At 54.0% G+C, this 12,890-nt stretch overlaps 4 protein-coding genes across 4 annotated transcripts; 3 read left to right on the plus strand and 1 right to left on the minus strand.

Annotated features, from left to right (window-relative positions):
• Nucleotides 1-3,202: 3,202 nt before the first annotated feature.
• NECHADRAFT_75009 (uncharacterized protein) lies at nt 3,203-4,402 on the minus strand (the record flags this gene model as incomplete). Its single annotated transcript, XM_003054328.1, has 1 exon — nt 3,203-4,402. One exon carries the CDS (start codon nt 4,400-4,402, stop codon nt 3,203-3,205), a length of 1,200 nt encoding a protein of 399 aa, XP_003054374.1.
• Nucleotides 4,403-5,057: 655 nt separating this feature from the next.
• NECHADRAFT_75010 (uncharacterized protein) lies at nt 5,058-6,101 on the plus strand (the record flags this gene model as incomplete). Its single annotated transcript, XM_003053596.1, has 2 exons — nt 5,058-5,941; nt 6,062-6,101. The coding sequence occupies 2 exons, from the start codon at nt 5,058-5,060 to the stop codon at nt 6,099-6,101; spliced, it is 924 nt and encodes a 307-aa protein (XP_003053642.1).
• A 1,121-nt stretch (nt 6,102-7,222) lies between these two features.
• NECHADRAFT_31403 (uncharacterized protein) lies at nt 7,223-9,079 on the plus strand (the record flags this gene model as incomplete). The annotated part of the gene is made up of 1 exon (XM_003053597.1): nt 7,223-9,079. One exon carries the CDS (start codon nt 7,223-7,225, stop codon nt 9,077-9,079), a length of 1,857 nt encoding a protein of 618 aa, XP_003053643.1.
• Nucleotides 9,080-10,758: 1,679 nt separating this feature from the next.
• NECHADRAFT_75012 (glycosyltransferase family 31) lies at nt 10,759-12,192 on the plus strand (the record flags this gene model as incomplete). Its single annotated transcript, XM_003053598.1, has 2 exons — nt 10,759-11,319; nt 11,389-12,192. The coding sequence occupies 2 exons, from the start codon at nt 10,759-10,761 to the stop codon at nt 12,190-12,192; spliced, it is 1,365 nt and encodes a 454-aa protein (XP_003053644.1).
• Between the last annotated feature and the right edge of the window lie 698 nt (nt 12,193-12,890).

Below are 12,890 nucleotides of genomic sequence, written 5' to 3' on the forward strand. Positions count from 1 at the left end.
CTGACGGATTTCATTCAGATCCTGCAAGAGCAAGATATTGACCAGGTTGTTCTAGGCGACGTGATGAAGCTTGTGCAAGATCTTGATCATCCGACAAAGCAGCAGTCCAAGAGACTCAAGGCCTTTAAGAACGGGAGCGTGCATGAGGCGGCTCTTGGAAGAAGTGGGCTGATGATTCGAGGAGATGACGATCTCCTCCGGTCGCTTCAGGACGACAAGGGCAAACTCGAGAACAAGCTCAAGACAGCTGAGAGTCGGGTTCGACGGTTGGAAGACCTATTACATCGGCAAAGCCAGGCATCCCGTCCGGGAAATCTCTTCCAACCTTCAGGTCCTCAACAACGCGAAAGGGGCAACTCCGGTTCTTCGGTCAGATCAAGTCGGTTCGACGATCGCAGACGATCTTCAGATGGCTTGGATCCATTACTACGTCGTGTCACTCAGTTGGAGAATGAACTACGGGAAGAGAAGCAGCGTTCGACTCGTCTACAACAAGAGCTCGCGGCTCAAGCAACCCAGCACGAGGATGTGAAGGGCCAGAATGAAGATTTGAAACGCCGCCATGATGACCTGAACGGCCAGATTGAGGAGGTTAACACCACCAAGAAGGATCTACTTGGAAACATGGAGGCATTCAAGCGCGAGTTTCTGGAAGAGAGGAAGTCTCTGGAGAGCGAGATCAAGAACCTCAAAGCCCGCCTGGAGTACACTGAGGACGAAATCGAGAATTTCGATCAGTCTCGGCAGCACGAAAAGGCTGGCTATGTTGTCAGGGTGGAAGAGCTTGAGGCCGAGCTTGAGCAGATCAACAAGCAACGCCAGGACGATGCTCTCAAGGCTCAGGGCCAAGTCGAATTTCTCAGGAAAGAAACGAGGATTCAGAGGGAGCAGCAGGAGACGTTGGAGCGACAAGTGCAGTCGGCTCAAGAGGAAGCTCGCAATGCCTCGAGAATGTTGGCCACTGCCGAGGAGACGTCGGAAAATCAGTGGCAGGCCTTGACAAAGCTCTATGCGGAGCTTTCGCCCGATGCTGCCATCCCTGACAACCTGGTGGATCTCTCAGACTCTCTCCTTGCTGTAGCGACAGAGATCATTGCCAAGCTACGCAACTCGGGTGCTGACATTGATCTGCTCAAGACTGATGTGGAGCACCTCACAGCAACCGCCAAGGAATTGCGGGAACAGATTTCTGAAAAGAATTCGAAGCTTTCTGAAGATGAAATCACAACTGTCCACCTTCGAGAGAGTCTCTCCAAGGAAGAGGCAAAGGTCTCTGCTCTGGAAAAGGAGCTGGCAGATGGCAGAGAGCAGCTGACCGAGTTGCGTGGTAAACTCAGTGACGGTGAAAGTGGCTCAGAAGCATTGCAAAAGAGGGTCGAGGAAGAGGAGAAGAAGGTGATAACGCTGACGGAAGAGGTAGCATCGAAGCAATCCCAGGTCGGCAGTCTGGAGGAAGAGCTTCACCTGTTCCAGGAGAAGGTCGAAGCCCTCCAGGGCAAGCTGTCTACTCAGAGCACCCAATATGAGTCACGGGATGAGAAGACAAAGGATCTAACACAGCGACTATACTCGCAAAACGAACGCATGTGTCGTCTTCTCGAGCGGGTAGGCTTCGCCATTACGCGGAAGGATGGGGAGGTGACGGTTACCAAGATTCCGCGAGCCGAGAGGAACGCCCAGAACCCCAACGACTCCTCCGACCCTGGCTCATCTCTCCGTAAATCAGCAACGCTGAGCCGTGCCATGGCCGACAGCACAGATCTTGAGCTCCTCTACTGGCTCAGCAACTCGGACATGCAAGCCGAGGGCGAGAAGTACGAGGCGTTCATGAACAAGCTTGGCAATTTCGACATGGACCTATTCTCGGAAACCATTTACCGCAGAATTAAAGAAGTGGAACACATGGCGCGGAAATGGCAGCGAGAGGCACGAGCTTACCGGGAAAAGGCTCACCACTTGCAAAAGGACTCGCATGAAAAGATTGCGTTCAAGCACTTCAAGGAGGGCGATCTCGCCTTGTTCCTACCGACGCGTAACCAGCAGGCAGGAGCATGGGCGGCCTTTAATGTCGGATTCCCTCACTATTTCCTCCGAGAGCAGGATGCTCATCGACTCCGTCACCGGGAGTGGCTTGTTGCCCGAATCTCGCGGATCCAGGAGCGTGTGGTGGACCTCTCGAAGAGTCTACAGCCAAGTAACGAGACGGACTCGATTAACGATGAGGAGAATGACAACCCTTTCCAGTTGTCCGACGGTCTTCGGTGGTATCTAATCGATGCCTTCGAGGACAAACCAGGGGCTCCTTCGACCCCGGGTATGGGCAAGTCAACGGTGGCAGCCAACACGGTAGAAGCGACGGCAAACATACATACTCATGCCACGGGCGCCAGGGGTAAGAGCCGTGACAGCGTCGCCAGTATCGAGGGTATCAACAAGACTCTATCCAAGAGTCTCGAGAGCAGACGCAGCAGCACCGGGTCCAGAAAGGCTCTACCGTTCCAGCTTGGAGGTACGACTTTGTTAAAGAACAGCGCCCTGGCCAGTGAAACAAACTCACTCCGAGCTCACCCAACAGACACCCCTTCCGGCGCGAGTCCCACACAAGGAGGGCTTCTCACTACGACCAATGCCAGCAGTTCGAACCGGGCAGCGGACGGCCAAGATGCGCAGAGGAACGAACAAGCGGACAACCTTGCCAAGTCGCCCCCGAGCGAGTCATCAGCAAAAGGCGGCGGCGCCCGACCGGACGAGGTACGAAACGTCGACTCCCTTCTAGGACCCTAGGTTGCTGATGGCCACTTGGCAGCCTCGGATTGCGGTGCAGCGGGAGGACTCGATTGAGAGCCAGACGAAGAAGTCGGTGGTATGGGATTCACTGTGGAGTGTGGACTACAACTATGAGGGTGGTGGACGAAAGTAGTTCAGATGTGCGATTGTTTGAGTAGGATTTCACTTGTCACGGTCTGAACCAAAACTGCTGGGAAGCCTTCATGGTGTTATGGAAGGGTGTTTCTACTGGATGCATCAGCGGCACTTTTCCTTTGTCCTATGATATACAGGTGGGACGGTAGATAAGGGCAATGTTTTGTTTGATTTTGACAGCTATCTATGGAGGCACCGACGTGAAAACTGTCTGGGCAATATCGGATCAACTCTCAAAGGTGTCTGTCAACAGTCAATACACAGCATTTGGGCAATTGTGTCAAGCCGGGGGGTTGGGCACAACTAGGCGCAGCTCGCCGCCTGGGCGAAGGCATTCCTTGAGGAAGTGGATGTAGTTGGTGAGTTCGGTGGGATCATTGTATTCATCCCCTGGGAATACCAGAAACTTGTCATCCTCTTGTTGCGCAACGTACTCCTTGCTACCGACCAAGTTGAAGTCGATCAGTTGGGGGACACCGATGAGAACAAGAGTCTTGAGACGAAGGCGCTTGCCCATCTTGACGAACAAATCCTCGAGTGATTGGCGCCTGTCTTCCATGATGCCACGAATGTCTAGACAGAGGGTCTCGAGGTTGCTGAGAAGCCGCCATTCGAGGTCAAACAAGGAATCTCGATCGCAACAGTACCTTTCCAAAGCAGCATGATCGATATCCTCCAACTGTAGAAGAGGGATCCGGGAAAAGGTACCGCGCACGCTGTGGGCCACCGTCGAAGGCAATAGCCTGTCACCCTTGCGAATCATGAGATGGCGTATGTGCTCGCACTCAAGGAGGGGGTCCTCTGGCTTAAGGCGTCTTGTCCACGCCTGAGCGTTGGGGCCGTCTTTTCCGCCATACAAAAAAGGAGGAAAGGGAATCTTGTCGAGCAACCTGGTGCTTAGAAGGGGGGTCTCGACAACGACGTCGGTAAAGTCAACAATCGTGAGCGCGTCGAGGGCTGCATCAAAGGACTTAATGTCATCGCCCTTTGGTGCCTCCGACACACGCTTCTCGATGCCGCCAACAATCGCCTTTGCCTGATCCAACAGGCTTTCCATATACTCCTCGCCCCTGAATCGATCATAGACGTGGATGCGGTTCGCGAAGTGGTGGCTGATGAGTTCCTCCCTGAAGCAGGTCTCCTTTTCAGAGGAGCACTGAGGAACACAACACCCAGGGATGCCCTCCCTATCGGCGATGGGCAAGTCAAAGATGCAACTCTTCTCTGGAGGGACAACTTGGAGCTTTCCACGAAGATATTCATCCGGTCTCCCGTACGGACCAGAGGTGGGCTTCTCAAGCTCACCTCGAGTGTAGACAATGGTGGAGAAGTATTCCCTGTGCTCTTCGCAGCTCATCTTGTCTTCAATGGCTTCGCTTATCCAGCACTTGTCCTTTTGTGTGTCACGCTTAGCAAGCTCAAGGGTGTGAGAGATTGCAGTCTCAGCTGGTTCGGTGCTGTTGCTTGGTTTGTTGGCCATGTTGGTGGCTGTCCTGATCTGTGTGTAGTAAGTAGATGGTTGTTGGTGTTGGAGAGTGTGTTGTTGTTCTCGAGGCTGACTATAAAACCTCGAGTTAACAGACTTCTACGGTATACTTATACCAAGTCAGATGTCGATTACTCTGCTTTTCATTGTTCTTGCTTATGTTTATGGACAAAGGCATGATGGTGTTCACAGCCCAGTCAACCAGACTTGGAAGGCGTGGGTAAATGGTCTTTGTGCTTGTTCTAATAAGTTAAAGTCTTTTATGGTAACAACAAGAGACTCCAAAGTTAGCAGTGGTATTTCTTTCAAATCAGTGAGTTTCTGAGCCATCATGGCTTTGAATCAATAACTGATGTGTTGGTAGAGTTGTACTGAAATAGACCGCTGACGTCAGCTTCCGGTAGACGTTCCTGGGGTCGGTATTGTCGCTTATCGCAACCCTTGTCATGACGCTCGATAAGGCTGAAGTCCCTCTCCTAGCGGGCGGCGGCGCCTTTGGACACGCCTCTTTTTATACAAACTCCAACCTCACCCGACGCCCGGAGCGCGAGTCTTCAATGGGTAATCAGCCATGTAGGCTGCCATCTCGTCAATGGCAATGATCTCTCAAACGTCACAGGCGCATGCGCAGCCTGACGCGCCAGACTCGATGCGCGTTCTGCCCACCGAGCTGCTCTACCACATCATCGAGTCCGTCCTGCCCTCGAATCCTCGCGCCTTGATACCGCCCTCGCATATCTCGACAAAGACGCTCCTCGCCTTGACACGGGTCTCGCGCGACACGTACCGATTGGCCACTCGGCTTCTGCGAGAGCGATGCCTCTATATCGACACGGACCGCCGCCTGGCTGACCTCTTGCTCTGCGTCCCTCGCTTTGTCCCGAGCCTACCGCCCGTCTTATCCCTGCGAAATATCACATCTCTCTATCTGGCCCCGTTTGGCGACTCCCTCGATGACCAGCCCACGGCGATCTGGGTGCGAGAGCTCTTTTGCGAAGTCTGCGAGACGCTGAGGAGGCTGGTGGTTCTCATGCCATTCCAGAGCCTCGATCCCCTCGATGACCACCTCAGCATCCGGAGAACTCTCCGCGAGGGGTTTGAGCGACTGCACAGGCTGCAGGAGTTTGTCTGCCTCGGCGACTATCCGGCGCTGAGTGTCCCCGACAGCCCCACGGACGTATGGAGGTTATGGCCCGACCTCGAGCGCCTCACGCTGTTCGGGGCGCCGGTGGACAGCCACTGGCTGTGGTGGGACATTGCGACGCTCCCCAGGCTGCAGCATGTCATCCTCGCGCGGTCCCTCAACGTCGAGGCCACCAACATCAAGGATGAGTACTTTCATAAGCTACCCCGGGACGATGCCAAACTCGACCGAGATATCAAGATCGTGCTGCTGGACGCCGGTTTTGTGTGGAGGGGGGTCAAGACGGATCGCTGGAAGCAGATTGACCCCAAGAAACGCATGACGGTTGAGCTGTACGATGTTCCCACCTCGTTCTACGGTGACGAGATGCCCCGTGAGCTTGTTACGACGTGGGTGAGGCGAGGAGCATTGGATGGAAGCTTGTGGGATTGGCAAGGGACCGTTGTGGAGGAGTCTTGACATGGAAGCAAGTCACGATATAGATACACTTGAGATATAATACTGGGTAGAATCGAGGACGGTCTAGACCTCGCGGGTGTTTACAAGTAATTATTCACACCGACGCAAAGCAAGGCTTCCTTGTATAATTTGTATATGGGTCATCTGGCATCGAATGGATATCTCGTGAATATCCGTAACCTGTGGATATTCCTGCTGAGTTGTTAGAAACTCGGTGCCTGGCTCCCCACGTTCGGCGAGTTGTGGATCTCGAGACGGACCGCCAAGTTTTGGTGATCCGGCAAAACGGCAAAAACAACAGGAGACCAACAGTAAAGCAGACAAATAGAAATACACATCTTCGGAGCTACTATTCCTAGTACGCGGATCAGAGCCCCTCCCCCTCACTCGAGGGCCCCTCGATATCGCATTCTATCCGCGTGTTTAACGGGATACGGTGAAGGTCCAGGGTAGCAGATGTGCATGCCTCGCTGGTACGTTTTGGTGGTCAGCAGCAAACGACATTTCCAGGTTCCCCCACCGAAGCTTCCGAGGCCTGTTCCCGGGGGAAGAAGAGGGGGCGGGGGATCCACCGAAGCCCTCCCCAAAAGGACGCTAGAAATCCTCCACTGGCGCCCCGTGTCGGAGCTGCTCCCCCCCCTTGCGACCTGCCCGAATAGGGCGACCCTTCAGCGGGTTTCGGCCCATTCTTTCGCAGCGGGCTCCGGCTTCGCTTTTTCCAGAAAACCCGCCATCGCCATCGGATTGGAAACCACCTTGCTGCCCCCCCAAAATCTTGCCTCGCGATTCGACGTCAAACTTCCCCTCCACGCCGCCATTCGGAACCTTTCTTTTCTTTTTTGGCCTTGAGATTTTGAGTTAATAGTCTTGGTTGCATATCTCTCCACAACATTCCTCACATACCGACTCCTCTCTCTGGCATCTTCGACCTTGCCATGTCCTCGTCGGCCCTCCCAGACAGCAGCTAGCAGCAGAAACACACAAAAAAAGAGGGCTCTGAAACTCTATCCGTAACCCAAACCCTCCCTCGCATAAAGGAAAAAGAATACAGCACCGGGCATGCCCGCGCGCCACAGCCTGCTGTAAAACCGTTTGACCTGTCAGACTTGAGCTTGATTCCCACTGCTGCTGCTCGACCTTTCGAAACCCCCCGAGATCCCGATCCTTCCGAGCAACCGTTTGAACGGTTCCCGCTCCGCTCCCCGTTGACCATGCCCGACAAGTCGGCGTCGGTCGTCACCTACGCCGCCGGAGCCTCTCTCGCCGCCGCCGCCCTCATCTACGTCTTTGCGCCCAACTTTTCCATCGATCACGATCCCGCGAGCTCAAAGAAGAAGTCGATTGTCGGTCTGCGGAACCAGGCCAATGACTGCTTCATCAACTCGGTCCTCCAGGCCCTCGCCGGCCTCGGGGAGCTGCGCGTCTACCTGATCCGCGAGACGCACCGTCGCCGTATTGAGGATCCCGCCGTATATGCCAGTCTCGTCCAGCCCGAGGGCAAGCAGATGGCACAATGGAAGCTACAGGGTCTACAGGAGGGCCTCGTTACCCAGGGATTGAAGGAGATGCTGGATGCGCTTAACGAGCGCCCCATCTATAGGAAGTCCATTTCCCCTTTCCAGTTCGTCAAGGTCCTGGAGGCTGCTTTTAAGCAGAGGATCAGTCGCCAGCAGCAAGACGCGCAGGAGTTCCTGCAAATTGTCGCTGAGCGGCTCAAGGATGAGTATCACTGCGGCCAGCGCGCAAGACTCCACGCCCGGAGAGGTCTGATTGCCAGGCCCAGCACCGTAAGCCTCGATCAAACGTCGAGCAGCCAGGTCAACGGGAATGATAGCGATGGATCATCACAGGAGCAGTCAGCCAACAACGACAACAGCGATTCTGCCATTGAACCATCCACAGAAGCCGAGATTCCCCAGATCAACGGCCAATTACCAATTGAAATAGAGGAGGGCTTCCCCATGGAGGGAAAATACGAGTCCCATCTAGAATGCCAGACTTGTCGATACAAGACCAAGCCACGAGAGGAAACTTTCTGTACCATCACACTGGCTGTGCCACAGGTCTCGAGCACAACCCTCAACGGGTGCTTTGATGGAATCTTCAAGACCGAGTTTATTGACGACTTCAAGTGCGAGATGTGCCGCCTGCTGCAGACGAGGAACAACCTAAAAGATGAGATTGCCAAGTCGACATCTGACAGCTTCAAGGCGCAAGCCCAGGAGAGCCTCGATAAGCTGCAGTACGCCATTGACACGGATCCCGAGAACCCGCCTGAGGATGTGGAGCTTGGTGATATGCGGTATGCGCCCAAGCGGAGAATCGCAAAGACGACTCGCATGTCCATCTTTCCCAAGATCCTGGCCATTCACCTCTCGCGGTCCATTTATGACGCCGGGCAGATGACGCAGAAGAACTCTGCCAAGGTCTCTTTCCCAGAGCAGCTGCCCCTGGGTGGCTTGATGGACCAGAGGAAGTACAAGCTTCTAGGCCTTGTAACCCATCGTGGTGGACATAACAGTGGTCACTATGAAGCCTTTAGGCGGCAAAACCTCCCTGCCCCCTACTCCAACCCAAACACTTTCCAGGCTTCCGAGGTCTACAGCAAGACCCCGACGCCTATTTCTACTCCCGTGATTGGGGCTCGTCCGACACACAGCCCGGCAATCTCGACCCCTGATCTCCTATCGGCATCGTCGGGCGACAGTTCATCGACGCCGTCTCTGGAGTCAATGGCTGCCCCTCCGAGGAGCGTCCCCTCGGATCTACGCACCTCGATTAGTCTCCCAGCAATAGGCAAGAAGGACTCCGAGACTGTCAGTCTCCGCTCTGTCGCCGCATCTACCAAGTCGGCGCTCTCCAAGCTCACGTCCCCAAAGCAGACACACGACAGCCCGTCACCACCAAAGCCAGTGATCTCGCCTCCTAAACGATCGAGGAGGCGCAAGACGACGGACAAGTGGTGGCGGGTCAACGACGAAAAGGTGCGCGAGGCAAAGACCAGCGAGGTGCTGGGCATGCAGCGGGAGGTGTATCTGCTATTCTACGAGCTCGAGAAGGATTCCTAGTGGGCTTCGGCTCTGAAGAGTCTGATCTCGGGCCGTTGATTCATGTGCCACGAAGTGATGGATGTGTATTTGTTGTTTGCTCTGCTTCAAAGGGGGAGTGTGGCCGAGACTTTTTGATGATGAAAAGTCGGCCCGTGTTTCGTCTTTCATGCTTGTTTATTATTTTTTGTTGTTGCATGGGTTGGCGTTGCAAAATGCCGGTGTTTTCGATGTGGTTTAGATTCCATTGTTTTTCTTGATGAAGGATATCAGCACTTTTTTGGGGGGTGGTAAGACGGGGGTTGAAGTTGAGCGGGTTTTGTAGATGATGACGGTCTTTCAGAAGAAGATAGAACAGTACCAGGCGTACCTGCATATGAAAATCAATACAGCGCATCTCTTAGAACGGCAGTGTCTATATATCTTGTCTGGGGAAGTGGAGCAGTTAAGCCTCGGGGCTGTTCTCTAGGCCGGTGTTTAGGAGGTTATGTTTCGGCTATTCCTCACGTCAATTAGTTGCTCGAGGTCAACCTAAACAAGGACGTTGTGGGATACCGATATTGAATGCTACTAGGGTGGCCTTCTAGAAGACACATCATGTCAGCCTCGTTACAGACTGCGGAGCCACTGGCATGTTTCCAATGGCAGGGTGCAGATTGTCAATAACATCTGCCGAGAACTCTTGCTCGAGTGATGGTCACAGGGAACAATTAATATCCCTGTTCATCATGCGCATGATGCATGTCATGAATGGCTGGTCTCATTGCAGTATTTGGTCTAGTTACGGTCATGGTGTGTACATATTAGGCAAGATAGAGTTTTCTTGGCTGTTACGAGAAAAGAAAGAGGGAAAAATGGATAAATTCTATTTTGACGAGGGGTTCGGTTGATCACCTGTGTTGGCTTTGAAACAATATCCTTGTCTGTTTATGTTGGGCTCTCCTTTTCGACGGGCCGACTATGTTGTGTGATCATGGTATGTATTTGGTCATATTTGAAGTACCCAGTTTGGTTAATAAAAAGAGAACGATTGATAGCTAGAAACTGCCAGACTCCATCACCGGTGAAAATAAGGATCGATATAGGGTATACAGAAAAACCAATTGAAACATTTCACGATCCAAATCTGCCTTGGAGGGATTCACAAGATTGCGCATCACCCTAGCAGCCAATCATGTTCCCTCCCATCCCTTGCACCGACAGCTGCTGAGTCATCAAAAGGAGTCGAGGTCAACGTCAAGCATGACGACCCAGACCTTGGTTTCGTAGCAAGTTCCCAAGCCTGATTTTTTTTGTTTGCATCTGGCATCATCGATAATCATTATTCCCCTCGTTTCTTTTTCATCTGGATTCTGGAGTCTTCGGATTGAAGCTGGTTGTGTTTTTTATTCCTTTATTCATGTTGGAATTGTAGACGTGGAAAATCTACAGCTACGAACTTGCCCATTTCAGTGATCCAGTGTGGGCAAGGGATCAGCACATACGTCTGCATTGACATTTTCTCACTTGGATCAAGGCATTGACAAAGAAGAAACGTTTCCTTTGCGGTTATGAGGACTTCATGAGAATAGTAGCCTCATGAGAATGGTGCGGCGCAAAATTGGCACCTCAACAAGTCACATCGGCTCCCCCTGAGCCTCATCTCATCTTTATACGCCTTCACTCACATCACCACATTCTAAACTCACCTATTTCCCAAAATGGCTATACTTTCTCGTCGCCTCCGTCGTCGTCTCAAGACTCCCTTTATCCTAATCATCATCTCCCTCCTCATCATCTACTCCATTCTTCCACATGACTCAGCTATCCGACTAGCCCTCGTCTTCAACATATCACGCTTCTTCAACCTTTTACGCGGCGCCACGACAGACCGTGACGCATGGCTCCGAGCACCGGCGCGGTATAGCGTGGATCTGAGCACCGAGGTCGGCTACCTCATCAAGACCGGCTATGGTACCCGCCACCGCGTGCCCGACCAGCTTGCTGCGTTTGCCTCAACCGGCGGCTATCTGGGAAAGGAGGGTCAGAGTTTTCTCGTCGTTGGCGATTGGACCACCGTGAACCAGACGGATGCGGCGCTGATGGGCGTCACTGTGCATGATGCCATCAAGAGAGTCATGGAGACCAAGATCCGAGGCAAGGTTGAAGATTACCCGAGGTTGGTCAAGTACAGGAGCCTCCAGGAAAAGCTCGAGTCAGGAGATGAGGATGAGGCTCTGAGAATTGGCCAGAGCTTCGGCTGGGAGTTGGATGCGCTCAAGGTATGTCCGTCCCTTCCGATAGTTGGTTGGCGTTGGCCAAATATGGATACCAAAACTAACCTCATGCAGTTCATCATGGGCATGGAGATGATCTACAAGGAGCTACCCGGCAAGAAGTGGTACATCATCCTGGACGATGATACCTTTCTAGTCCGCCCTTCGCTGGAGCTCCTGCTGGGTCATGTCGACTACCGCAAGCCTCAGTACATTGGCAACGCCGTTGGGGACTTCAAGGCTCGCTTTGGGCACGGAGGATCTGGCATTCTCATCTCCGGAGAGGCCATGAGGCGCCTGTTTGAGCACCCGGGCATCGTCCAGGAAGCATACGCCGAGTCCATGACTGAGACGTGGGGTGACCGGCTCGTAGCCACAACGCTCCAGAAGCTGGGGATCTATATCGAGGAGAGCTACAACCATCACTTTAACGGCGAACCGCCGTCAATCACGCGCATCTGGGGCGACCGTTTCTGCTCGCCCCTGGTCTCTTTCCACGGCCTGCGCAAACCTGGCGAGATGCGCCACGTGGGGCAGACGCTCGCCGAGAGGAACCAGCCAGTGCTATGGCGCGACGTATGGGAACTGTTCGGGGGCTCTCCCATGTCGACGCTCGAGGGAAGACCGACCGAATTGACGGCCGACCATGTGGGAAAGCCTGACGAGCACACGCGTTCGTGGGGGGATGTGAGGAGCGCAAACGCCTGTCAGACGCGGTGCCAGCAGAGCGGTCGGCGGTGCTTGGCATGGACATACGAGATGGAGAGCGAGAGGTGTCACACGAGCCCTTGGGTTCTGCTGGGGGCGGATGGCGCTACGGCAAAGGCATCGGGGGTGAACTGGCCTGAGGTGAAGCCACTGCTCAGAGCCTGCTCATGATGGGGACGGTGAGCTTCTGCGCATCGCAGCTGAGAAAGGGAAGGGAGGATCCGAGAATTCAGTTCGGCTAGGGGCTCCATCCAGCTCAGCCCGGCTGTCGAATTCGAGTCCGGGACGAAGGGTATGGTTTGGGATGGGCTCCGGTGCATTGTTTTGCAAGGATAGGCGGCTTCGCCTGGCGGTATGGCACGCATGGAGTTCGTCAGACGGTGTATCATATCATGTATCATAGGTTGCCATAGGTTGTCATAGCTTGCCCCTTTTAGCGTCGACAGCAAAGCAAAAGCACGACGTCTCATTGGAACAGCATGCACGGCCGGGCTAGCGACTCAAGAGCCGACCGATTTGGATAACCGGCGTGGAGAGGGACACTGGAACGTGGATCCCCATCGTACGGAGGGGGCCGGGGGAGGCTACGGCGGTAAAGCCCGACCGACGTTCCAGGAATTCGGGAGCTAATCGCAGGCGAGTCACCAAGGCGAGATGGTGAGATGCGCGAAGGGGACGTGGTTGGCCAGACAGTCTGCAGCCCCTTGTTGACGGCTTTCGCTCGCTTGCTTCCCGCCGCGTCTGTCAACCGGGATGTTTGCTGATGGTTATGTGCCAGGATCCATCCATCCGTCCAGCGAGCGAGCGAGCGAGTGCTGAGGAAGCTGTGGTTGGATTGGGTTGGATTGGCGTCGGGTCGGCTGAGTGTG

Source organism: Fusarium vanettenii (genome assembly GCF_000151355.1).
Source record: "Fusarium vanettenii 77-13-4 chromosome 1 genomic scaffold NECHAsca_1_chr1_3_0, whole genome shotgun sequence".
Lineage (NCBI taxonomy): Eukaryota > Fungi > Ascomycota > Sordariomycetes > Hypocreales > Nectriaceae > Fusarium > Fusarium vanettenii.